This window comes from Salmo trutta, chromosome 10, assembly GCF_901001165.1.
Source record: "Salmo trutta chromosome 10, fSalTru1.1, whole genome shotgun sequence".
NCBI lineage: Eukaryota > Metazoa > Chordata > Actinopteri > Salmoniformes > Salmonidae > Salmo > Salmo trutta.
Genome location: NC_042966.1, coordinates 18994549 through 19021327, shown reverse-complemented (window position 1 = coordinate 19021327; position 26779 = coordinate 18994549). Strand labels below are relative to the sequence as shown.

Sequence of the window (26779 nt, the reverse complement as noted above, 5' to 3'; positions counted from 1 at the left end):
GACGACTATCTAAGGCACGTACAGGGAAGGGCACATCAACAGGAACAATAGGGATCCCTAATCTAAGTGCAAATGAACGGTCAATAAAGTTCCCAGCTGCGCCTGAATCTACTAGCGCCTTATGCTGGGAATGCAGAGAAAACTTTATACATACACACGTGCGCAACAGGGAGCTCTGGGTGAGTTGGGTGCCTACTCACCTGGGATGATCCACCAGTGCCCTGCCTGCTGCCTCGACTCCCTGGGGAACCTCCCCAGCACCGACCAGCAGTGTGCCCTCTGCAGCCACAGGTGGTGCAGGAAACGGCCCCCCCTCCGGTCACCCTTAGAGCAGCACCTCCAAGCTCCATAGGTGTAGGATCAGAGGTGCTGGGGGATGGAATGGACGGACCCCAATCCGGACGTCCGCGGGTGGCCAACAGGTTATCCAGCCAGATGGATAAATCCACCAGCTGGTCGAGGGTAAGGGTGGTGTCCCTGCATGCCAGCTCCCGACGAACGTCCTCACGTAGACTACACCGGTAATGGTCGATCAGGGCCCTCTCATTCCATCCCGCGCTGGCAGCCAGGGTCCTGAAGTCCAGTGCGAAGCCCTGCACGCTCCTCATCCCCTGTCTAAGATGGAACAAGCGTTCCCCTGCCGCTCTCCCCTCAGGTGGATGATCGAAGACTGGCCGGAAGCGGCGGGTGAAATCCTCATAGCGGACCAATGCTGCGTCTATTCCTCCCCATTCGGCGTTGGCCCACTCAAGCGCCTTCCCAGACAGACAGGAGATGAGGGCAGACACGCTCTCGTATCCCGAGGGAGCCGGGTGGACGGTTGCCAGGTAGAGCTCCATCGGGAGCAGGAAGCCCTGGCACCCGGCAGCCGTCCCATCATATGCCCTCGGGAGCGAGAGCCGAATCCCACTGGGTCCAGGTGACGGAGGGGTGGACAGCGGTGTGGGTTGGGGTGAAGTTGATAGGGGTGTGGGAAAACCCCCTCTCTCCCATCGCTCCATGGTGTGCTGCTGGACGCGCTCCTCCACTGGTAACGGAGGACTGGGTGCACCTGCTGACTCCATATGAGGTGCGTGTTTCTGTCAGGTGTCAGTGTGCAGTGGTAGGACGGAGTCAGGTGCAGGACACAGAACTGAGTAAAATATGTACTTTACTCGAAAAGAAACAACAATAATTTCCACACAGGGAAAAGCACACCAGCGCACAGAAGTCTAGAACACTAAGCAAAGAACAAACACGCACAAAACCATGGGGGAACCAGAGGGTTAAATAATATAAATAATAAATTATAACATAATGGGAACCAGGTGTGTACAATCAAGACAAAACAAATGGAAAAAGAAACGTAGATCGGTGGTAGCTAGAAAGCCGGTGACGTCAACCGCCGAACGCCGCCTGAACAAGGAGAGGCACCAACTTCGGAGGAAGTCGTGACAGTGATGATCAAGGTGATGACAAAGGAGTTGTGTAAAGCCAAAGCAGAAACAGACTGGTATTCCAAGCTACCTCACGTCATTGCGCCACTCTAATGATTCAGCTGTTACGAAGACAAATGCGTGACTCAATGGTTTTTCTACCTCAATTATAACCATATTCTCATTTATGAAAAAAAGGTTCTAAAATGTAAAAAATGCTCTCTTGAAATGTGTGGAGAAGTCGGCACCACCACTGATTGATGGAACTGTTACAGGGTCTACCTAACAATCTAACAATTGTCTAAATTTAGATCTGATTCCGTATTGCTGTTCTCCCCCCTGTCGGTCTATGTGGCCCGGGACCTAGTTATTACATCAGTTTTAGCCGTTTTGAGTGAGTGCGCTCAAGGACTGGGCTGAGAACACAATGTCATCCAACCGTAACAGAAACTGTTGGTATGTTGAACCTAACCCAGCATGGGGTGTAATGACAAAACAAGCACGATTATTCACATCCAGATATATTATACTCTACCCAGTGCAAACTGAAAACATGCTCATATTAGTGCCTGTCTCTTCGCACAGGGTGGTATGGAAGGCCTGAGAGGCCAGAGATCTGGGTTGCCTCAAAGCCCCATTTAAAGTCCTAAAATCTTTATTAACAAATTATTATATACATTCCTATCACAATGGATAAAAAAACATTTTTTGTGTACAGGTGGTATAGGTTGATTTCAGTAAAAAGATGAAAGCGCAAAATAATGGCATCTACTGACAAACTCCTTTACAAAGTCCTTGGCTTGCTAAATTATCCACGGGGAATCAAATTGTCAAACGTTTGAAAGTACCGTAGTTCAGAAAACATTTTCATCTAAACACATAGTTACATTTATCTCTAATCTGATATACTTGATTAAATAAGGCTTTCAACAGCAACCAGCAATGGTGGCCAAATATCTGTTTTCTCCAAGCCTGGATGCTTAAGTGAAAGCCCTTAGATGTGCATTGATCAGACATGTCTTGGTGGGCTACAAGTAGGTAAGCTGAACTACACACGATTTGAGGAAGGGGAAAAGAGGTATTGCAAAGCATGCTATTCAATATATTATTACAACCATTCAGAGGGACTCTGTGGGTTTGGAACTCTGTAAGTATTACTTTCCTCTGACTGTGACTGGACCACACTGCCTCCCACAGACTACAGGCCCAGTAACTACATACAGATGCTAGGATGTTGCTTCACTGAGTGATGATACCTATCAGAGGACTAAGACTATTCTAGAAATATTGGCACAAACAGTTTAGAAGACGCCGGAGAAGTCCCGTTCATTCCATATCAGCATGATAGACATCAAAGAATTTGAAGGGAGATGGGCTAAATGATCTGTCCTGTTTGGTGCAGTCTTGTTTTCTGTGTCTGTCTCCCATTGAAAGAGATGCGAATTGGACTTGTTCCCCCCCTTAAGGAACAAGGCAATGGATCCAAAATACTGCCATGATCGTCGTTATTGAAGCTATATTAGGCCTGTATTGGATTACCCCAGTTAGAAACCACCTGACCCCCCCCCACAATGTGCATGTTTATAATGTGATGAAGGCACATAACAACTATCTTATGTCAGGGAGTAATGCATTCAGACTGTTCAATAGCAAATGCCTTTCATGCACACTGGATTTATGACTTGGTCGCACAGGCGGTTTATTTAATATATCAAAAGCGTGTATCAATGGTTTGGAAAGTGTTCACACGCCAAGGCACAAAATTAGATTTATGAACTTTATAATCAACATCCTTTCAACGTCTCTAGCTGTGTAACATGTAAGCCGTTTGTTCTGCTACACGTTACTGTTGTTTCTTCCCCATGGTTCGTCCGTGCGGTGATTACCAGATTTCACACTGCAAATCGCATGTAAGAATACAACGTTAACATTTTTGCTGACATCATATTTATATTAAACATATTTTTGTTCTATAATGTGTGTATGTTAGCTTTAAGGTGCATTGGTTTGGGAGGCTGAAAACAGATGGTTTCAGAGCAAAAGGGAATCATTTGAGAAATGTTGAACGGTATATTTTCAACAAACAGTTTTTCATAACTTTTAAACTTTTGCCGCAACTAACTTTAAAAGCCTTGATAGAGTGAGTCTAAGGCCATAACTTAACAGGCGTGTGTATACATGTATTTAAAGGCTTATGACAAACAGTGACAAATAAAATTGACATTTTTCTCTCTGCTTTCTCCCGGGTGTCTAAACATCATGTAGTCAGTGACTTTAATATGTCAAAGGAGTATGAAACATATCCTTTCCTAGCCAACATAAACACACCACTGTTGTTTCTAAATCTACTGGGACATCTCCACACAGTCAAGCTAGGTTGCACAGCTTACAGAAGAATCAATTTATGATTTGTCTTCAGTCCGCTACAAAGGTCTTCACTTCAGTAGTTTCATAGCTGTTGGACCATGGAAACAACGCGGCAGGAATAATGGATGTCTCTCTAACACTATCCAGGGTTATAGGAGTCGTAACATAGCTAAGGCTTTTGACATTTGACATTGTGCTTGTTGGTGGAGTACGCATATAGAAGTTTACATTTTTTAAATTCTAATTTTTCATACTTCTTTGAATAACATGTCTATTTTCTCAGACTTTTATCATATAATTTTACGATTAAGAGAAATACAGTGTATTAGTCATACTAACAATACATTAATATTAGACTAAAATGTCTTCTCTGTCACTTAACATGTTTAAATTATATAACATAACTCTTATCAAGCTATTTCTTCTCCATTTTAGATCATACAGACTTTATGACTGACTAAACATGTCTGATTGAGTGACTATTTGAGTCGATAGCCATAATGCGCACTTACATTTACGCCATTTTAGCAGAAGCTCTTATCCAGAGCGACTTACAGTAGTGAATGCATACATTTCATACATTTTTTTTCGTACTGGCCCCCCGTGGGAATCGAACCCACAACCCTGGTGTTGCAAACACCATGCTCTACCAACTGAGCCACATGGGTCCAGTACATACAGTACCTGCTGTATTGGTACTTAAAGGCCCAGTGCAGTCAAAATTCAGTTTATCTGTGTTCTGTGTCATATTTGTACAACAGCTGATAAAACTAACATTGTAAAAGTGTAAACAAATGTGATCAGTGTTATTTCCTGATAGTTTCTGGTTGAAAATACAATCTACACAAGAACTTCTAATCAGCAGGTTTTGCATAGGTGGAGTTATGGCCTGCCTAGTGACATCACCAGGCAATATAAGTTAATAGACCAATAACAAAGAGCGTTCCAAATCTCTCTGCCAATAACCGCTAGTCTTCAGGTTACATATCCCTCTGATTAGGCCCCTCTAATTAGGTCCCTCACTCTGAGTGCTCCCAGGCAATCCTACAATGGTTCCTCCTTGTCCCGAGCTTGCACTGCAGGACTTAGAGGTACCAAGCGTCACGGCTTCATTGCTCCAGACCACCACAAGGGGGAGTTAGAGCACTCATTATGCATTTGGGTCCCAAGAAATTTATATGACCAATCATATCGTGTGATTCCAATGACGAAGTTTAACGCGAGCCACCCTTGCCTTGTGGAGTTCTTCAACAAAGATGGCTGACAAAACATTATGGTGGAACCAGATGTAAGTTGTTATAACATCATAACGAGTCAAGCAAAAAATGTACAATTGAGAGGAATATGTTAGTTATTGTAGAGACAAACGTTTGTGCATATTTTTTGGTCATAAAGTTAATTTACGAAAATTGCAATTTAGCAAGTTATCTGACTAGCTAACATTAGCCAGCTAGCTAGTGTCAGGAGAATGAATTTGTAATTTGTGTTGTTTAATGTTTTAGGGACTGCTGAGAAAACCAGCAAACCAAGATGTCGTCTTGGGAAACAGTGGATGTAAAGAATCTTCTTTAAAAGTTATGTCATACTGCGGCACACCCTGCGTGCTGCTGCAGCATTCTGTGGCACGTCATATAATTCTCAGCCATTTCTTCTGTTACTGCAAGTTATTGCTAGTTTGACCACCAGAGGGCATCTTTGAGAAGCATTTGATAGTATTCAGTATTGGCATTACTAGAGAATGTAAAACCTTTTTTGTAATAACATAGTATATGGAATTGATTTTAGAATTCTTTCTTGGGAAATGTTTGTTTCTTTTTGACAAATTTAATAGAATCCTTAAGATTCTATTGATGCCCCAATGACTCAATCTAAGTAACATCATTTTAAAAAAAAATCTAAATCCGTCAGTTTAAACTAGAGATTTCTCTGAATCCACCGCATCCGCATATGTCGGCCTTCATCGTCAGCGGTAAAAGGTGGCCGAGCTTCAACAATGTTTGTCAGACCACATAGACGTCTGTAGCGTCTGAATGGTTTGGCCTACAAACTACTATGACCACTCTATGGAAAGATGAGACTCTCACGAACATGATGGTGTTCTCTTCAGACGAGCCCGTGGAACTCATCTGAAGTTGGTGCCGCTGATGTGCCAACTTCTGTCTGTAGTGTCCTGAACAGTTTGGGCTACAAACTAATATGAAATCGAATAAAATGTTAATTGTCACGTTTCGTAAACAACAGGTGTAGACAGTGAAATGGTTACTTACGGGCCCTTCCCAACAATCCAGAATACAATAAAAAAATGTAATAATAATAATAATTTTAAAAAATTGTAACATGAGGAATAAATACATCATGAGCAATGATAGCTTGGCTATATACATAGGGTATCAGTACCTAGTCGTTGTGGAAGGGTACAAGGAAATTGAGGTAGATATGTACATATAGGTACTGTAGGGGTAAAGTGACTAGGCAACAGGATAGCTCATAGACAGTAGCAGCAGTGTATGTGATGAGTGTGGAAGTGTGTGTGTGGCGAATGTGTGCCTGTGTGTACATGTTATGTGAGTGAGTGAGTGTGTGTGTGTGTGTGTACAGTATGTGTTGAAATGTCAGTGTAAGTATGTGTGAGTGTGTGGGTAGAATCCAGTGTGTGTGCATACAGTCAAAAAGAGTCAATGCAGATAGTCCGGGTAGCTATTTAGCAGTCTTATGGCTTGGGGGTACAAGCTGTTCAGGAGGCTTTTGGTCCCAGACTTGGCGCTCCGATACCATTTGCCGTGAGGTAGCAGAGAGAACAGTCTGTAACTTGAGTGGCTGGAGTCTTTGACCATTTTTAGAGCCTTCCTCTGACACCGTCTGGTATGGAGGTCCTGGATGGCAGGGAGTTCAAACCCAGTTATGTACTGGGCCGTACACACTACCCTCTGTAGCGCCTTGCGGATGCTGAGCAGTTGCCATACCAAGTGGTGATGCAGCCAGTCAAGATGCTCTCAATGGTGCAGCTGTAGAACTTTTTGAGGATCTGAGGGCCCATGTCAACTCTTTTCACCCTCCTCAGGGGGAAGAGGCATTGTTGTGCGTTGGTGTGTTTGGACCATGATAGGTCCTTAGCGATGTGGACACTTGAAGCTCTCGACCCACTCAATTACATCCCCGTTGATGTGAATGATGGCCCTCCATTTCCTGTGGTCCATAAGCTCCTTTGTATTGCCCATGTTAAGGGAGAGGTTGTTGTCCTGGCCTTCTCCCTATAGGCTGTCTCATCATTGTTGGTGATCAGGCCCACCACCATCATGTCATCAACAAACTTGAGGATTGTGTTGGAGTAGTGGGGAGCCACAAGTCGTAGGTAAACAAGGAGTACAGGAGGGGACAAAGCACGCATCCCCGAAGGGCCCCCGTGTTGAGGGTCAGCATAGCGGATGTGTTGTTGCCTACCCTCACCACCTGGGGGTAGCCCATCAGGAAGTCCAGGATTCAGTTACTTAGGGAGGTGTTCAGTATGGCACTATGGTGTTGAATGCTGAGCTGTAGTCAATGAACAGCATTCTCAGGTAGGTAGTGTGGAGTGCAATAAAGCTGGTGTCATCTGTGGATCTGTTTGGGTGGTGTGCAAATTGGAGTGGGTCCAGGGTTTCTGCGATCATGGTGTTGATATGAGCCATGACCAGCCTTTTTGTAGCATTTCATTGCTAAAGAAGTGAGTGCTACGGCATGGTAGTCATTTGGACAGGTTACCTTGGCGTTCTTGGGCACAGGGACAATGGTGGTCTGCTTGAAACATGTCGGTATTACAGGTCAGTGAGAGTTTGTAAAGTGAAGCCACTTGCCAGCTGGTCACCGCATGCTCTGAGTACGCGTCCTGGTAATTTGTCTGGCCCTATGGCCTTGTGAATGTTAATATGTTTAAAGGTCTTACTTACATTAGGAACGGAAAGCGTGATCACACAGTTGTCTGGAACAGCAGGTGCTCTCAGGCATGGTTCAGTGTTGCTTGCCTTGAAGCGAATAAAAAAGGCATTTAGCTTGTATGGTAGGCTTGCGTCATTGGGTAGCTCTCAACTGGGTTCCCCTATTGTAATCCGTGACAGTTGCAAGCCCTGCCACATCCGACGAATGTCAGAGCCGGTGTAGTAGGATTCAATCTTAGTCCTGTATTGACACTTTGCCTGTTTGATGGTTTGTCGGAGGTTGTAAGGGGATTTCTTATAAGCGTCCAGATTACTGTCCCGCTCCTTGAAAGCGGTAGCTCTAGCCTTTAGCTCAGTGAGGATGGCTTCTGGTTGGGATATGTATGCACTGTCACTGTGCGCACGTCGTCAGCAATGTACTTATTAATTAAGCCGGTGACTGATTTGGTAAACTCCGTAATGCCATCGGATGAATCCCGAAACATATTCCAGTCTGTGCTACTGAAACAGTCCTGTATTTTAGCATCCACTTTATCAGACAACTTCAGTATTGAGCGCGTCACTGGTACTTCCTGTTTGAGTTTTTGCTTGTAAGCACAAATGATGAGGACAGTAATGGTCAGATTTGACAAATGAAGGGCAAGGAAGAGCTTTATATGTGTCTCTGTGTGTGGAGTAAAAGGGATATAGAATGTTTTCTCTCTAGTTGCTCAGGTGACATGCTGGTAAAAATAAGGTAAAACGCATTTCAGTTTTCCTGCATTAAAATCACCTGCCACTAGGAGTGCTTCCTTTGGATGAGTATTCTCATGTTTGCTTATGGCCCTATACAGCTCGTTGAGTGTGGTCTTAGTACAATCATCATTTTGTGGTGGTAAATACAGTAGACAGCTATGAAAAATATAGATGAAAACTCTCATGGTAAATAATATGGACGCTGCTCTTCTGTCCTGCCAATGCATAGAAAACCCAGCTATCTGTATATTATCCATGTCCTTGTTTAGCCATGACACTGAAAACAATAGTATATCACAGTTCTTAATGTCCCGTTGATAGGATAGTCTCGAACGGAGCTCGTCCAGTCTGTTCTCCAGCGATTGCACATTCGTCAACAGAACAGAGGGTAGGGGCGGTTTAGTCACTCATTGCTGTAGTCTCATCAATGTGCCCGCAGGGCGACCTCTATATAGACGTTTTGTCCTCTTCAGAATGTCGGGGATTAGGGCCTGGTCCGAAGTGAGTAGTATGGCCTGTGGCGAAAACTCATTGATGTAGAAGTCTTCTACGTCAATCGGCTGAATTGGGACTTTTAACATAACAGACATGTTTGAATCTGTCATGTTTTCCATATTCCACACACACCCCATGCACGTTTTTGGTGAGCAGTGCGAGAGGGAGAGAAAGAGAGAGAGAGAGATAGAGAGAGCGAGATAAGGAGAGAGACAAAGAGAGAGAGAGATATAGAGATAGAGAGATAGAGAGGTAGATATAGAGAGAGATAGAGATAGAGGGAGAGAGAGGGAGATGGAGAGAGAGAGAGAGATGGAGATAGAGAGAGGGGGAGAGAGAGAGAGATAGAGAGAGAAGGGGTGAAGGAAATGATCCATCACCCGAGGTAAACTGTAAACAGCCTAATGACACGTGGCAATATAAAATGGAAAATTCAAATAAACACCAGTGGGCCTGTTTGGAGGCTGCCCTGGTACAATAGCCCAAACAATTGGGCATTTGAGTAATCATTACCAACCATAACTCAGAGCAGTGGCCATGTTAAATAAACAGTACACTTCTGGAAGGCATATACAACTAGGCCCACATTTACTTTAGGCGGATTACAGGAATCTGTGTGGTATGGGACACTGGACAGCCCTGGGGTCCTTGGCATCCCTGAAATGTCATATCAGTATCTTATAAGTTTTAACCAAAGGAAGACCCCCTACCGTTACAATGTAGACAAGAAACCCTTACGGCTAGTTAAAGACGGTCTACTGCATGCTAACCTGGTCCAGCTCTGTACGTGCTTTAGCCAACTCTGACTATCATTATAGTGTATGAATACCCATACTGTATTGCATACACAATGTATACACACAAAAGTGGATACACACACCACGTTTGCATAGCACAGCACTCGCACTTCCCATACGAACACCGCTGTACAAGTATAAGTCTGTTTCATCTTAAATCTGGCCCTTGTTGTAGGCTAACTTATGAGACGGTAAAAAGAGAGAAAACGCACCTCTCCCTCCTCCTTTCTCTCTCCTTTCTCTCCTTTCTCTCCCTCTATCCCTCCCTTTCCTTTGCCTCCACCTTCCAAGTCTGAAAGACTTTGTTATAGATCCAGAATTGATTTATAAAAGCGTAAACTGGTGTGTGTCCAGGAACATTCTCCACACTGACCTCATGGGTGAATTCCTGAGCTCTAATTGACTCCTAATTGGGGCCTGATTACATGGCCATTAGACAGAGTTCAGCAGAAACAACATGGCCGACCCCTCGGCGTGCTTAACTCGAGCTCTCACTGCTGCCAATTACCTTTATACAGCCCAGGTAAGGTGTCATTGTGGGGCTAAAGCCCGCTGCTATCTCTAATGGTCACTGGGCCCTCTGTCATTGTTTGAACAGTCATGAAGGAGAGGGGGAGAAACGGCACGTACCGTACTGGAGTATAGATGGAGAACATGTTGAAAGGTGTTTGTCGCTTTTAGAGGAATCCAATAATTTCTCAGTTTGATGTTAGCCATGTGTTGCTGTTGGTAGAGTTTTGTGTAATGTAGTGCTTTAGTGACTGGCTGAAATTGAAAAATTGGAAAGCCATACATTGAACTTAAGTCTTAATTCACTTTTTAGTCAACTCATTACCTCAACTATATGTTTCAGTCTTCAGTAGCTGAACAACATGACAGACTTTTGAAAGATGTTCTGTAGTCCATGGCCCTGGTTGTCAAACAAACTCTAACCCTCCCTAACTGGTTCCTCTTTCATACTTCACAACATTTGAAATGAAAACCATCACGGCCATCAGTGATTTTTCCCGAGGTTTGAGTTGTCAGCCACATGTCCATTCAAACAGCAGGTCAAAACCAAGTCGTTGTCTGAAGATCATAGGCCTGTCTATTTAACAGCAGGGTTTAACACGCATAACAACTGGACTGGCCTCTATGAAGTCTCTGTGTACAACGTGTGAAAAAAGTTTCATATTGATGTTATTCTGCAGGTCCCCGGGCGGCCATTACTAACCCAATATTCTGTTGCAGAGTGAGAGGGCCTCCAGTCTGTTGCTCTTGGCCACTCACCAAAACATGAAAGCATGAAAATGATCCATCCAGTCATGGAGCCCCACAGCGCCATCAGTGTTTCCTACTTACACAGACATGTGTGTGTGTGTGTGTGTGTGTGTGGACATGGTTGAAACTAGCACCCCCCTCCCCCCCCCCACCCACCACCACCTCTACCAAATCTCCCCAGAAAAGAGTAACAGGGCTATTTGCAGCTATTTGTAATGCCACATATTTGAATGACCACAAGGTCCAGCGTTTATAGCTGTGCGGAGAGCATAGATAAACAGTGTTGACTTCCTCTAGGCTTGTTATCAGCTTTCTCATACACTCACTGCCCTGCTCTGTAACCCTGCGGCTCTCAATGTGTCATATCCCACTGGAACACTGGAGGATGGGGCCCAGAAATAGCCTGTGTGTGTGTGTGTGTGTGTGGGGGTGTGTGTGTGTGTGTGTGTGTGTGTGTGAGTGTGTGAGTGTGTGAGTGTGTGAGTGTGTGTGAGTGTGTGAGTGTGTGAGTGTGTGTGTGTGTGTGTGTGTGTGTGTGTGTGTGTGTGTGTGTGTGTGTGTGTGTGTGAGTGTGTGTGTGTGTGTGTGTGTCTGTGTGTGTGTGTGCGTGCCTGCGCCTGCGTGTGACAACCATGGGAGAAGCCTTAGCATTGTTGTCAATAAAGCTACATTAAATCTTAACTTCCAAATGGTGCATCAAAGATGGCTGCCAATCCACCCACCAGAGAATTTAGACTTGAATTGGAATGTGATGAGGAATTGAGATGAACGTGAGGGGAATAAGGTTTGGGTAAGGGCTGGGTTTAGGAGTGTAAGGGAACAAGGCTTGGATGAGAGCTGGGATGAAGAGTGGAAATCAAGCTTGAGTTGACCCTGCACTGTGGGGTCTGTGTGGTCTGTGGGTTTGTGTTACATGTATGCTTTACAGAAACAGATGTTTGTGCTGATGGAGAGTGGCATGTCTTCAGCAACGCTAGACTTTGCGTCATGTTGCACCGATTACACAACTTTGCCAAGAATGGCTTGGAACTATACAAATGTGAATCACTATTTCGCTCACATATGTGTGCACGTTTTAGGTGTGCCGTGTACACGTCTCAATGCCAGTGTAGCACAGCCAGTGAATTGAAGGAAAATTGATTCTAGCAGAAAATAAATCAAATGGAGAGAGAGAGAGAGAGAGAGAGAGAGAGAGAGAGAGAGAGAGAGAGAGAGAGAGAGAGAGAGAGCTAAAGTTCTCAGTGAGTTATACTTTAACCCCCTCCTATGGTTACTCATAGTACTGATTGGGCAGGAAACTGTCTCTGTGTGTACCACTTCTGTGTACAGCCAACCGTGGAAGAAGGAAAGAAATCATGCCAGAAACCTGTTGTGATGAGTATGTATGTTTGGTGATGTTGCTAACATTAAACATGACAGGCTTTTAGAGAAATATTAAAGATGTAATTTACCTGTTGAGAAGCAGCAGACTGCGGTGATTTATGTGAACATGGTCTCTACTGATTGATCTATTTAGAAACAAAAACCATTACACTATAAAAACACACTGTGGTTTCTTCAAATCGGTACCTGAATAAGGAAGCATGTCATGAGAAGGTTTGCCAGGTCACCTGATAAACATACCCACATCCTTGGGGAAGGCCCTTTCCTGTTTCAGCATGACAATGCCCCCGTGCACAAAGCGAGCCAGGCCTACTCGCCCAACATCAGTGCCTGACCTCACTAATACTCTTGAGGATGAATTTAAGCAAGTCCACGCAGCAATGTTCCAACATCTAATGAAAAGCGATCCCAGAAGAGTGAGGTTGTTATAGCAGCAAATGGGGGACCAACTTTATATTAATGCCCATGATTTTGGAATGAGATGTTCGACGAGCAGGTCATGTAGTGTACAACTGTCTCCGCGGGGAACCAGGGCTATTGCTCAATACAAGCCATGTAGATCTATGGTGTTTATCTGGTGTTATTCCAGGCTGATTACATGTACACTATAAACAGGGTCCAGTTTTCCTGGTCAGGCCATGCGATCAGGAAAAACTCAAAGCCCTTTCACCCAAAAGTCACTGTGAAGTAATTTTTCTCTCCATCAGACACTGGAGTATTCAAGGACTGCACACCGGTAGCTGACAATGGTGTATTCATGAATACACCACTAAATACACTGGAGATTATACTACTGATGAAGAACAGTAATATGACACACAGAGGTTACACAAATGATAGACAGCACAAGCACATTCACATCCAACTGATTGTAATCAAATACTGTGCATAAAGAAAAACAATGTGCTTGATATTTTGTTAATTTAGTTTCTGTAGGTTTAATGAAAGATTGGTGTTACAGGATACTGATATTATTGTTTTCTACCTGTTGTCTGTACAGTGCTTAGTGATTAGCCCAATAACCTATACCGAATAAAAATATAAACGCAACATGTAAAGTATTGGTCCCATGTTTCATAAGCTGAATTAAAAGATCCCAGAAATGTTCCATATGGACAAAAAGCTTATTTCTCGAAAATGCTTGGCACAAATTTGCGAGCATTTCTCATTTGCCAAGATAATCCATCCACCTGACAGGTGTGGCATATCAAGATGCTGATTAAACAGCATGATCATTACACAGGTGCACCTTGTGCTGGGGGACAATAAAAGGCCACTCTAAAATGTGCAGTTTTGTCACACAACACAATGCCACAGATGTCTCAAGTTTTGAGGGAGCGTGCAAATGGCATGCTGACTGCAGGAAAGGCCACCAAAGCGGCCACCAATGTTCATTTCTCTACCATAAGCTGCCTCCAACGTAGTTTTAGAGATTTTGGCAGTACGTCCAACCAGTCTCACAACCGCCTACCATGTGTATGGCATCATGTGGGCGAGCAATTTGCTGATGTCAACGTTGTGAACAGAGTGCCCCATGGTGGAGGTGCGGTTATGGTATGGGCAGGCAGGCAGAAGCTACGGACAATGAACACAATTGCATTTTATCGATGGCAAGTTGAATGCCCAAAAATACTGTGACGAGATCCTGAGGTCCATCGTGAGGCCCATTTTTTTTAAAGGTATCTGTGACCAACCAATGTATATCTGTATTCCCAGTTGTGAAATCCATAGATTAGGGTCTAATTTATTTATTTAAATTGACAGATTTTCTCATATAAACTGTAACTCAATAAAATCTTTGAAATTGTTGCATGTTGCGTTTATATTTTTGTTCAGTATACAGTGAGGGAATAAAGTATTTGATCCCCTGCTGATTTTGTACGTTTGCCCACTGACAAAGAAATGATCAGTCTATAACTTTAATGGTAGGTTTATTTGAACAGTGAGAGACAGAATAACAACAAAAAAATCCAGAAAAACGCATGTCAAAAATGTTATAAATTGATTTGCATTTTAATGAGGGAAATAAGTATTTGACCCCCTCTCAATCAGAAAGATTTCTGGCTCCCAGGTGTCTTTTATACAGGTAACGAGCTGAGATTAGGAGCAAACTCTTAAAGGGAGTGCACCTAATCTCAGTTTGTTACCTGTATAAAAGACACCTGTCCACAGAAGCAATCAATCAGATTCCAAACTCTCCACCATGGCCAAGACCAAAGAGCTCTCCAAGGATGTCAGGGACAAGATTGTAGACCTACATACACAAGGCTGGAATGGGCTACAAGACCATCGCCAAGCAGCTTGGTGAGAAGGTGACAACAGTTGGTGCGATTATTCGCAAATGGAAGAAACACAAAAGAACTGTCAATCTCCCTCGGCCTGGGGCTCCATGCAAGATCTCACCTCGTGGAGTTGCAATGATCATGAGAACGGTGAGGAATCAGCCCAGAACTACACGGGAGGATCTTGTCAATGATCTCAAGGCAGCTGGGACCATAGTCACCAAGAAAACAATTGGTAACACACTACGCCGTGAAGGACTGAAATCCTGCAGCGCCCGCAAAGTCCCCCTGCTCAAGAAAGCACATATACATGCCCGTCTGAAGTTTGCCAATGAACATCTGAATGATTGGGTGAAAGTGTTGTGGTCAGCTGGGTGAAAGTGTTGTGGTCAGATGAGACCAAAATGGAGCTCTTTGGCATCAACTCAACTCGCCGTGTTTGGAGGAGGAGGAATGCTGCCTATGACCCCAAGAACAACATCCCCACCGTCAAACATGGAGGTGGAAACATTATGCTTTGGGGGTGTTTTTCTGCTAAGGGGACAGGACAACTTCACCGCATCAAAGGGATGATGGACGGGGCCATGTACGGTCAAATCTTGGGTGAGAACCTCCTTCCCTCAGCCAGGGCATTGAAAATGGGTCGTGGATGGGTATTCCAGCATGACAATGACCCAAATCACACGGCCAAGACAACAAAGGAGGGGCTCAAGAAGAAGCACATTAATGTCCTGGAGTGGCCTAGCCAGTCTCCAGACCTTAATCCCATAGAAAACCTGTGGAGGGAGCTGAAGGTTCGAGTTGCCAAACGTCAGCCTCGAAACCTTAATGACTTGGAGAAGATCTGCAAAGAGGAGTGGGAAAAAATCCCCCCTGAGATGTGTGCAAACCTGGTGGCTAACTACAAGAAATGTCTGACCTCTGTGATTGCCAACAAGGGTTTTTCCACCAAGTACTGAGTCCTGTTTTGCAGAGGGGTCAAATACTTTTTCCCTCATTAAAATGCAAATCAATTTCTAACATTTTTGACATGCGTTTTTCTGGATTTGTTTGTTGTTATTCTGTCTCTCACTGTTCAAACAAACCTACCATTAAAATTATAGACTGATCATTTCTTTGTCAGTGGGCAAACGTACAAAATCAGCAGGGGATCAAATACTTTTTTCCCTCACTGTAGATTGTTGCACCTGCATGGGTGAGAACAATGAAGTCTGCATGAATGTTATACATTGTGTTAGAGCTGAAGACCTTTCCTTCAAATATACAGGTGAGTTCATTTTGAGTGGTAAGAAATCCCCTGGGACATATGTGACATGTTTTAGTGACTTTTTTGGTTTTTAATGTTGCCAGAGCCCTCTAAAGATGGAAGAAATTCCAACCTCAACGGGGGCTGTGCCTCAGCCGACACATGCCGCTTGTCTGCGAAACTCCCCTTTACCACTAACTGCAGCCGTTGTAAAGGGAGTCCGTGTAATAAAGCCATGGGGATGAGTCTGAGCTCTCTGCCTCTTCTGCTGGGTCTCCTCATCATCTCACTGGTCTAGTTAGTGGGAGGATTCATGTTATCCCAACCATTGGTGATATGTGTCCACAAGATCAGGGAATGTTGAAGGTTAATTTGTTAGTAGAAATTCGGAAGGATGATGATTTGTATAATGCTTTTAAAATAAATTGTAAAAAGTAGGCAGTTTTAATATTACATTTTTTAATGGTGCTCTTTACTCTGTATTGGGATATGATTTTTTTACAATATTTTATTCTATAAATGCTCTTGGAAGACTAATAAAAACAATTTACCTTTAAACAGACACTGTGGTTTATTAATATTAGGGAGTGTGTACTGTGAGGACTTCACTCAGATGTATGTCTGGAGTCTGGAGAAGACATTCTGGATACAGCTCAAGTCTGAGTAAACATTTTGTTAGTTGACCATTGTGAAAATAATTAGACTGAATTATTTTTCTTTAAACGAAGGGAAGAATAAAATTGATAAAATAAAAAAAAATACTCAGCAATCTACACAAAATCCCCATAACGCCAAAGCGAAGACAGGTTTTTAGAAATGTTTGCAAATGTATTAAACTAGAAAAACTGAAACTCATTTATATTTACATCCTGTTTCCATTGATCATCCTTGTGATGTTTCTAGAACTTGTGGTAAATTGAATTGATTGGACATGATTTTGAAAGGCACACACACGTGTCTATATAAGGTCCCACAGTTGACAGTACATGTCAGAGCAAAAACCATGCCATGAGGTCGAAGGAATTCTCCGTAGAGCTCCGAGACAGGATTGTATCGAGGCACAAATCTGGGGAAGGGTACCAAAACATTTCTGCAGCTTTGAAGGTCCCCAAGAACACAGTGGCCTCCATCATTCTTAAATGGAAGAAGTTTGGAACCACCAAGACTCTTCCTCGAGCTGGCTGCCCAGCCAAACTGAGCAATCGGGGGAGAAGGGCCTTGGTCAGGGAGGTTGAACAAGAACCTAACAGTCACTCTGACAGAGGTCTAGAGCTCCTCTGTGGTGATGGGAGAACCCTCCAGAAGGACAGGGAGTCAATGCTGAGACCAAGATATTTTTTTTTTTTACAGATGTGCCCTGTAATTACAAAACTATACACATCAAACGCAAAATGCCAAACAGAACATAGAAAATAGAGATCATAGAAAACAAACATATTCATCATTAATAAGGTCCTTCATCAGCAGTCTGAACTTGTCACAATATCCATCGTGGATTTGAAAGGAGGACCAAGGCGCAGCGGAAGTGTGGACACTCATGTTTCTTTAATTAACAAAACAAGTAAAGTATCCACTGGAAAAAAAACAATAAACAAAACAATGAACAGTACTCACGATACGACAGTGTAGCAGGCTAAACCAAAAAAAGCAGTGCTCACCACAATTCCCCACAGCCCCCCAGTGACAAACATACTCCTACATATATGACTCCCAATCAGGAACAACGATCCCCAGCTGTTCCTGATCAGGAGTCACAAGACACAGAGAACATTCAAACACACACACACACACGACTGCCACGTCCTGACCCCCAAACTACTACAACAGCTCCATCTGCTGGTCAGGACGTGACAGTACCCCCCCCCCCCCTCAAGGTGAAGACCCCGGAATGCACCTAACCACAAAACAAAACACCAACAAACAAAATCCCCAACAAAACCCATTAACACTAACCCTTAAACAATAAGGGAGGGTGGCTGCCGTCACTGACGGCACTGTGCTACACCCTCCCTCCCCAACCCACCTATCCTGGAGGTGGCTCAGGTGCTGGCCGTTCCAGGCTGTCGGGGCAGTCTGGCCTCTCGGGGCAGTCTGGGCAGTCTGGCAGCTCGGGGCAGTCTGGGCAGTCTGGCAGCTCGGGGCAGTCTGGGCAGTCTGGCAGCTCGGGGCGGTCTGGCAGCTCGGGACGGTCTGGCAGCTCGGGACAGTCTGGCAGCTCGGGACAGTCTGGCAGCTCGGGACAGTCTGGCAGCTCGGGACAGTCTGGGCAGTCTGGCAGCTCGGGACAGTCTGGGCAGTCTGGCAGCTCGGGACAGTCTGGGCAGTCTGGCAGCTCGGGACAGTCTGGGCAGTCTGGCAGCTCGGGACAGTCTGGGCAGTCTGGCAGCTCGGGACAGTCTGGGCAGTCTGGCAGCTCGGGACAGTCTGGGCAGTCTGGCAGCTCGGGACAGTCTGGGCAGTCTGGCAGCTCGGGACAGTCTGGGCAGTCTGGCAGCTCGGGACAGTCTGGGCAGTCTGGCAGCTCGGGACAGTCTGGCAGCTCGGGACAGTCAGGGCAGTCTGGCCACTCCGGCAGTTCAGGGCAGTCTGGCCACTCCGGCAGTTCAGGGCAGTCTGGCCACTCCGGCAGTTCAGGGCAGTCTGGCCACTCCGGCAGTTCAGGGCAGTCTGGCCACTCCGGCAGTTCAGGGCAGTCTGGCCACTCCGGCAGTTCAGGGCAGTCTGGCCTCTCTGGCGACTGTTGACTGGCGGGCAGCTCTGACGACTGTTGACTGGCGGGCAGCTCTGACGACTGTTGACTGGCGGGCAGCTCTGACGACTGTTGACTGGCGGGCAGCTCTGACGACTTGACTGGCGGGCAGCTCTGACGACTGTTGACTGGCGGGCAGCTCTGACGACTGTTGACTGGCGGGCAGCTCTGGTGATGGTTGACTGGCGGGCAGCTCTGGTGACTGTTGACTGGCGGGCAGCACTGACGACTGTCGACTGGCGGGCAGCTCTGGCGACTGTTGACTGGCGGGCAGCTCCTGCCCCGTCAAACAGCCCTTGTGCCCCCCCCTAAAAAATTATTGGGGGTGCCTCTCGGTCTCCCTTACCCGTCGTGTCTCCCGGTCCTCGCCAGCCTTCTTCCGCTGCTTGGTCCTGTGTTGGTGGGGAATTCTGTCACAATATCCATCGTGGATTTGAAAGGAGGACCAAGGCGCAGCGGAAGTGTGGACACTCATGTTTCTTTAATTAACAAAACAAGTAAAGTATCCACTGGAAAATAAACAAAACAATGAACAGTACTCACGATACAACAGTGTAGCAGGCTAAACCAAAAAAAAGCAGTGCTCACCACAATTCCCCACAACCCCCCAGTGACAAACATACTCCTACATATATGACTCCCAATCAGGAACAACGATCCCCAGCTGTTCCTGATCAGGAGTCACAAGACACAGAGAACATTCAAACACACACACACAAGACTGCCACGTCCTGACCCCCAAACTACTACAACAGCTCCATCTGCTGGTCAGGACGTGACAGAACTACTCTAGAGCAGGGGCTCCCAACCTTTTTCCCAGGGCCCCCCTTTTCCCCTCATGACATATTTTAGATAGGCTATCTAATAATAATAATAATAACAGTAGATAAGGAAAATAAAGTCTAGACCTGATTTCTGCAAATGTTATTCCGCTACCAAATATGTTTTTTTCTGATAATTTATATGAACCTTGAATGTTATTATGCATATTCTCTTTTACAAAAAGTGAACAGATCAATTGATAGAGACCGAGTCACACATTGTATAAGATTACTTCCCAAGCAAAGTCCAATTTCTTTGACTCCACCATCAGTGGTGTAAAGTACTTAAAACCTGTTGGGGCTAAGGGGCAGTATTTGCACGGCCGGATAAAAAACGTACCCGATTTAAACTGGTTACTACTCTTGCCCAGAAACGAGAATATGCATATAATTAGTACATTTGGATAGAAAACACTCTAAAGTTTCTAAAACTGTTTGGATGGTGTCTGTGAGTATAACAGAACTCATATGGCAGGCCAAAACCTGAGAAGATTCCATACAGGAAGTGCCCTGTCTGACAATTTGTTGTCCTTCTGTTGCATCTCTATCAAAAATACAGCATCTGTGCTGTAACGTGACATTTTCTAAGGCTTCCATTGGCTCTCTAAAGCCGCCAGAAAGTGGAATGGGGTGTCTGCTGTCTCTGGGTGAAGAACAGCAGGAGAGTTTGTCAGTGGTCAGCCTGGGGACAGTGAGACTGAGATGCGCATTCATGAGAATTCACAATTTTTTTCTTTCAGCCTTTGAATGAATACAACGTTGCCCGGTTGGAATATTATCGCTATTTTACGAGAAAAATTGCATAAAAATTGATTTTAAACAGCGTTTGACATGCTTCTAAGTAAGGTAATGGAATATTTAGAATTTTTTTGTCACAAAATGCGCTCGCGCGTCACCCTTCGAATAGTGACCTGAACGCACGAACAAAACGGAGCTATTCGAATATAACTGGCTATACCAGCCATAACCCGGTATAGCCAGTGCCTGCTGTGAGCACTCGGCCCTTAGTGCGTCTCCCCAGTCCTGTGAGACCGATTCCTGCTCCTCGCACTCTCCCTCCAGTGCGCCTCCATAGCCCAGTACGTCCTGTGCCTGCTCCCTGCACTATTCCTCCAGTGCGCAGCCATAACCCAGTACAGCCAGAGCCTTCAGCGGCGGTCTGCAGCCCAGAGCCTTCAGCGGCGGTCTGCAGCCCAGAGCCTTCAGCGGCGGTCTGCAGCCCAGAGCCTTCAGCGATGATCCATGGTCTGGTTCCTCCAGACATACAGAAGCGGGGGGATCTGCGGGCGGTGGGGGTACTACACCCGGAATCAGAGCTGCCGCCATAGACATTAGTCACCCACCCTACCCTCCCTTTGTGTTTTGTGGTTGTTTTTTGTTTTTTTGCATTCGGAGTCTGCACCTTTGGGGGTACTGTCACGTCCTGACCTACTCTACATTTTCTATAGTAGAGTAGGGCAGGATGTGTCTTGGGTTGTTCTATGTTTTCTGTTCTAGTTTATCTATTTCTATTTTGGGATTGTTTGGGGTGATCTCTAATTGGAGGCAGCTGATCCTCATTGCCTCTGATTAGAGATCATATTTAAGTAGGGGTTTTTCTCATTGTTTGTGGGTTATCTTTTGAGTAGTGTGTTTTCCTCTCTGTGTCACGGTTTGTTTTGTGTTTTCAAGTTATTTATGTATTGCATTCAGTTTCACATTTAATCAATATGTGGAACTACAAATACGCTGCATTTGGTCCGCTCCTTCGAACAGCTGTGACAAAGTCATAATACTTGCCAACTATCTGATATGAGATGAATTGAAAAGATTGTAGAATTTCATCAAATAGTTCTACACTGGCTTATTTATTTGCTAGGCCTACATGTGTTTTGCTTAACTCGGGAATGGAGTGCATTGCATAGGAAGATGTAGGAATTGTACTGTATGTTCTTTATTTTCTGATACATGTATTTTGACTTTGTAACCTTTACTGTGTATGACCTTTGAGTGTTGTTTAGAAACTGTTAGGAGGAGGGTGCAGAGATCTAGCTACAAGATTTCATGCCCAAGGAAATCACATTTCCTTTCTATTGCTTGTTTAACAATAAGTGGAAATTCATCTCAAGAAGCCTGGCGTTTACATCAGTGAGAATAGTTTCACAAGGGTAAGCCTATAGTATTATAATGATTTGTAGTAGTTCGACTGATCAATAGCCTTTTGTCCAAATAAGGTAAAATATTTTATTAACATGGATGTAGGGTCTAAGGACTGTAAGATAGACAGTAGAAAGTGAGTACTTTTTTGTTTGGATTTCATACAGTACTCTGCGTGTTTGTCACTCACTTCTACTCACATTTGAGTTCTTGAACAGAACCACTTCCATCCAGTTATTTTTACTTCATAGCTATCCAAGATGAAGCTAATCCTGACAATCTCCTTCACCTTCACACTGTTCTACACAGGTAACCTTTTAAATTGTGTTTTCAATTTGTTATTGGCGTCAATATGTTCACCTTATTTCCACATACAATAGTAGTTGGTATACAAGTCTATCTGTTAATTATTAGTTAGTGTTTGATCAATATTTAATGTTTTTTAACTTTATTCCTGTTATGTGGTGTAAACTTTATTAGCAGACACACTACAGTGCTACACTTGTGAGTCTGATGAGTGCAGTAAAACAACTTTAGAGATGTGTTCTGGAGGAGAAGTGTGTTCCACTATGACAACAGTATTTGGTCATTTAGGTAAGTCTGGTTTGGTGTTGAGTCTGTCCTTGTAATGAATGGTTGCAATAAATTCCAGGCTGATTACACTGTAAATATGGTCCTGGTCAGAAACTCAAGGCCCTTTCACTTTAAAGTCACTGAAGTCACTTTTACTCTCCATCAGTCACCAGAGTCTCTAAGGAATGCACAACGAGAGAGGAAACCTGTGTGTTCATGGATGCAACAACAAAAATATCAATCAGTGGTGGATATTCACACACTTCCAATACCGGGTACTGCTGCAGCACGGACGGCTGTAACAAGAATACTCTCCCTGGTAAGATCATACGTCATAAAGTTTCTATTTTCTTAAATTCACAAGCTCTCAGAATCGCAGTGACGTGGTGTCAGTATTTCATAGAAACAGTATGGGCAACATGTTAGTTTAACATTGTGCATAGTGAAACACTTACCATAAACCTCATAATAATCTGACAACATGATTTAATTTTCTACTTTTCTTCAACAATGTGCGTTTATAAAGAGGCAACTCTTTATGAATCGCTCAGTTCACTAAACTCACCTCCTTATAACACACATTGCTGAAGAAAAGTTTTAAACAAGATTACAATGTGGTTTATGGCTCTTTTGAATTAGGAAAATGTTTCCCCTATGTATTGTCAGTGCCTGATAAGTGGAGACTACTACTGATATAGGACAGCAGGTAACCTAGGAGTGTTGGTGGGAAGTGGGCTGGCAACCGGAGGGTTGCTGGTATCAAATCCTAGCTCCACCACTGTGGCAGCCCCCCGCACCGCTCCAAAACATGTATTTACAGTATGTCTTTCGGAGGGGTTCGTTTATAAGTGGAAGTAGGTTGGACCACTTGATTTGCCCAATAAAGTGATCTTATCTTAATAAAGGTGCCACGGTTGTTGTAAGAAACGGACCAAGGCGCAGCGTGTGAGTTCCACATATTAAAGTGAAACTTCTTCAACAAAACAAATAACAAGCAACAAAATGTGACTTCGCGGTGCAACAAGCACACAACCAAACAATATCCCACAAACGCAAGTGGGAGAAATGGCTACCTAAATATGATCCGCAATTAGTGGCAATGATTACCAGCTGCCTCTAATTGGGAACCATACAAAACACCAACATAGAAATAATGAACTAGAACACCCCCCAGTCACGCCCCGACCTACTACACCATAGAGAACCAAGGGCTCTCTATGGTCAGGGCGTGACAAAAGGACAGAACAGTGACAACACATGCTTCAGATGTCATAAGTGAATGTTTCTTTGCTTAACACAGAGGCTACACAACTGAGACAACACAAGCACAGCCAAACACTCCAACCGATTGTAATCAAATAATTGATCAATCAAGGTCTTGATATTTAGTTTAAAATATGTAGGTTTAATTAAGAACTGGCTTTACAGGATACTGACGTTGTTGTTTTTCACCTGTGGTACAGTGCTCAGTGACAAGCCCAATAAACTACAATGTTACACCTGCAAGAGTAAAGAGGATAAAGTCTGCAACACAATTGTACAATGTGTTGGAGTTGAAGACCACTGCTTCAAATATACAGGTAGTTCATTTTCAGTGGCATGAAATCCCTCGGAAAGTATTTAACATCTGCCTTAATGACTTTTTTTGTTTTTCATGTTGCCAGTGCCCGCTGGTGATGGAAGTAATGATGGACGACACCTGGGCTGTGCCTCCGCTGATGTATGCCACTGGCCCGAGACATCCCCCTCTATGCCTAACTTCAACTGTTGTGAAGGGAGTCTCTGTAACAAAGCCATGGGGATGAGTCTGAGCTCTCTGCCTCTTCTGCTGGGACTCCTCATCTCACTGGTCTAGTTAGTGGGAGGATTCATGGTAATCCCAACCATTAAGAGTGATTAGTGTTGTGTCCACAAGATCAGGAAATGGAGGTTAATTTGTTAGTAGGAATTAGGAAGGATAATGATTTGTATAATGCTTTTAAAATAAATAGTAATATGTAAGACAGTTTTAGTACCTTTAATTTGGCACTCTACTATGTAGTGGGATATGATTTTCACATCACTGTATTCTATAAATGCATATTATTGCTATACCACTGCAGTGTATGTTACATAATGTATAGTACAAAGCTCAAGGTTCCACCATTCCTCTCTCATAGGGCCCCGATCATACCTTTCCTACGCACTTCTCAGTAGTTGGGATTTCAGAATTTCCTTATGAAGGTGCATAACGGGCCTTACAGGTATGGTTTCCTTGAGTGCACTGAATAAACAAATGTAATTCGGCTGCTGAAAACCCTCCCACTTGCCGGCCAATATATTTTCTCATGGAGTTTTCATTCAGTAGGGCTTTCAGTACATGTATCTTCAGCAATCCCTTTAAAGCTATAATATGTAACTTTTTGGGTGACTTGACCAAATTCACATAGACATGTGAGTTATAGATCTTTCATTTCCATTGAAAGCAAGTCTAAGCTGTAGATCTGTTCTGTGTACTATTTCTATGCTTCCCGTTCTGAAGTTCCATTTTTGCATAGTTTATTTTTGGTTTTGTACACCACTTCCAAACAGCTGAATATGCAATATTTTTGGTTATGGAAAATATATTTCACAGCGGTTTAGATGGTACAATGATTATCTACACAATGACTGCTTGTTATGTCACATTATCTGAAATTACGAGAACTATTAGAATTCTTGCAAATGGCAGAGTGATTTCTGCACAGTGCGTCTTTACAGTGTACCTTTAAGTAGAATTTTGTGGACAGACCAGAATACATTGAGAGAATGGGTTCAGAAAATAGGAATCAATGAGGGAAAGCCAACTAAATATATGCATATTCGTCACCATTTCAACACCAACTGGTAAATGTAAAAATACTCTGATCTTGTAGATTATTTAGGCACATTTTAGGGTTAGGAAAGTATCAATCATAAACAGGTTTGGAGAGCCTTTATGCACAAAAGACACAGAGTACAAAATATTAGGAATACCTGCTCTTTCTATGACAGACTGACCAGGTGAATCCAGAGGAAAGCTATGATCCCTTATTGATGTCACCTGTTAAATCAATCCACTTCAATCAGTGTAGATGAAGGGGAGGAGACAGGTTAAAGAAGGATTTTTAAGCCTTGAGACAATCGAGACATCGATTGTGTATGTGTACCATTCAGAGGGTAAATGGGCAAGACAAAAGATTTAAGTGCATTTGAATGGGGTATGGTAGTAGGTGCCAGGCGCACTGGTTTGAGTGTGTCTAGAACTGCAACGCTGCTGGGTTTTTCAGCTCAACAGTGTGTATTTTTATTTTATTTAACCTTTATTTAACTAGGCAAGTCAGTTAAGAACAAATTCTTATTCATGGCCTACCCCGGCCAAACCCTAACCCGGACGACGCTGGGCCAATTGTGCGTCACCCTATGGGATTCCCAATCACGGCCGGTTGTGATACAGCCTGGAATCGAACCACAGTCTGTAGTGATGCCTTTAGCATTGAGATGCAGTGCCTTAGACTGCTGCACCACTGGGGAGCCCAAGAATGGTCCACTACTCAAAGGACATCCAGACAACTTGACACAACTGTGGGAAGCATTGGAGTCAACGTGGGCCAGCGTCCCTGTGGAACGCTTACGACACCTTGTATAATCCATGCCCTGACAAATTGAGGCTGTTCTGAGGGCAAAGGGGGTGCAACTCAATATTAGGAAGGTGTTCCTAATGTTTTTTACACTCAGGGTATGTTGATGAATCAAAAATACAGTGGTTTGATTAATTTTGAAAATTGCCACATTCAAATCTTTAACCCATGGTAATGTTGGAAGATTAGTGTATATACAATGATAGTAGGGAGAATAGTGTGCAATAGTAGGCTATTGCCTCGTCTATCGCCTGCACTAACCATGGAACTGTGTGATAACACAGCCAAGTACTGTGCCATGTGTCGGGTTCAAACTGTTATGGCTTGGTCTGCACTCAGCTCCATAGCGATTTAATTAGCCTACATGTCTTTTTGGTAACACTTTACTTGACACCCAGTGTCATAACACGTTATGAAACGGTCATAACCATATGTCATACCAGCTGACATTACGTGTAATAACTTGTCATAATATGATTATAACACTGTCATGACACATATATTTAGACTTGTTGTGACAAATTTCATTATTTTATGGCTGGTTATGACACCTACATAAGAGTGTCAAAACCCATAAAACCTACCACACAAGGCAAAACATTCCATTACACCATAGCCTACGTGTCAACAGTATGTTTATGTTATATAACATTTTCTTAAATGTATCATATTACATTTTCATTGTAATTGCATAGACATTGATGTCAGACATGCACCTACCCCAATGCTCTGTTGCTGACGACTGGGATGAATGCAGGAGCAGATTTCAGGAGCAGGACAAGACACCCTCTTTTTTGACTGATGGCTGACATAAGGGCATGTACGTGATAGGCCTATCTGGTTTATATGATTATGATGGTCATAGTGCTTCATGGCAGTGTCATAAAGTGCATTTTCCACATGTTATTTAAAATGTTATTTCCACATGTTATTTAAAACCGACTGTAAAGATTTTATTACAACAACAA

General features: G+C 43.8%; 1 protein-coding gene across 4 annotated transcripts; it reads left to right on the top strand.

Moving 5' to 3' along the window:
- The first annotated feature begins 21081 nt into the window (after positions 1–21081).
- Positions 21082–24472, top strand: LOC115200854 (phospholipase A2 inhibitor and Ly6/PLAUR domain-containing protein). 4 transcript variants are annotated; one of them, XM_029763979.1, is made up of 7 exons: positions 21082–21115; positions 21465–21611; positions 21819–21909; positions 22084–22194; positions 22340–22492; positions 23637–23753; positions 23838–24472. In XM_029763979.1, the coding sequence occupies exons 3-7, from the start codon at positions 21861–21863 to the stop codon at positions 24026–24028; spliced, it is 621 nt and encodes a 206-aa protein (XP_029619839.1). In that variant the 5' UTR covers positions 21082–21115; positions 21465–21611; positions 21819–21860; the 3' UTR covers positions 24029–24472. The 4 variants fall into 4 exon arrangements, with proteins under 4 accessions (XP_029619839.1, XP_029619837.1, XP_029619840.1 ...); XM_029763977.1 differs by having other exon boundaries at positions 22081–22194; XM_029763980.1 differs by lacking the exon at positions 21082–21115 and having other exon boundaries at positions 21538–21611; positions 21852–21909.
- The last annotated feature ends 2307 nt before the right edge of the window (positions 24473–26779 follow it).

Bases quoted from the DNA above. Each gene is read 5' to 3' on its own strand.
- LOC115200854 (XM_029763977.1), top strand. From the start codon at position 21,861: ATGAAGCTAATCCTGACAATCTCCTTCACCTTCACACTGTTCTACACA. The intron at 21,910-22,080 runs GTAACCTTTTAA...AAACTTTATTAG, and splicing joins CTTCACACTGTTCTACACAG to CAGACACACTACAGTGCTAC. The intron at 22,195-22,339 runs GTAAGTCTGGTT...ACTCTCCATCAG, and splicing joins AACAGTATTTGGTCATTTAG to TCACCAGAGTCTCTAAGGAA.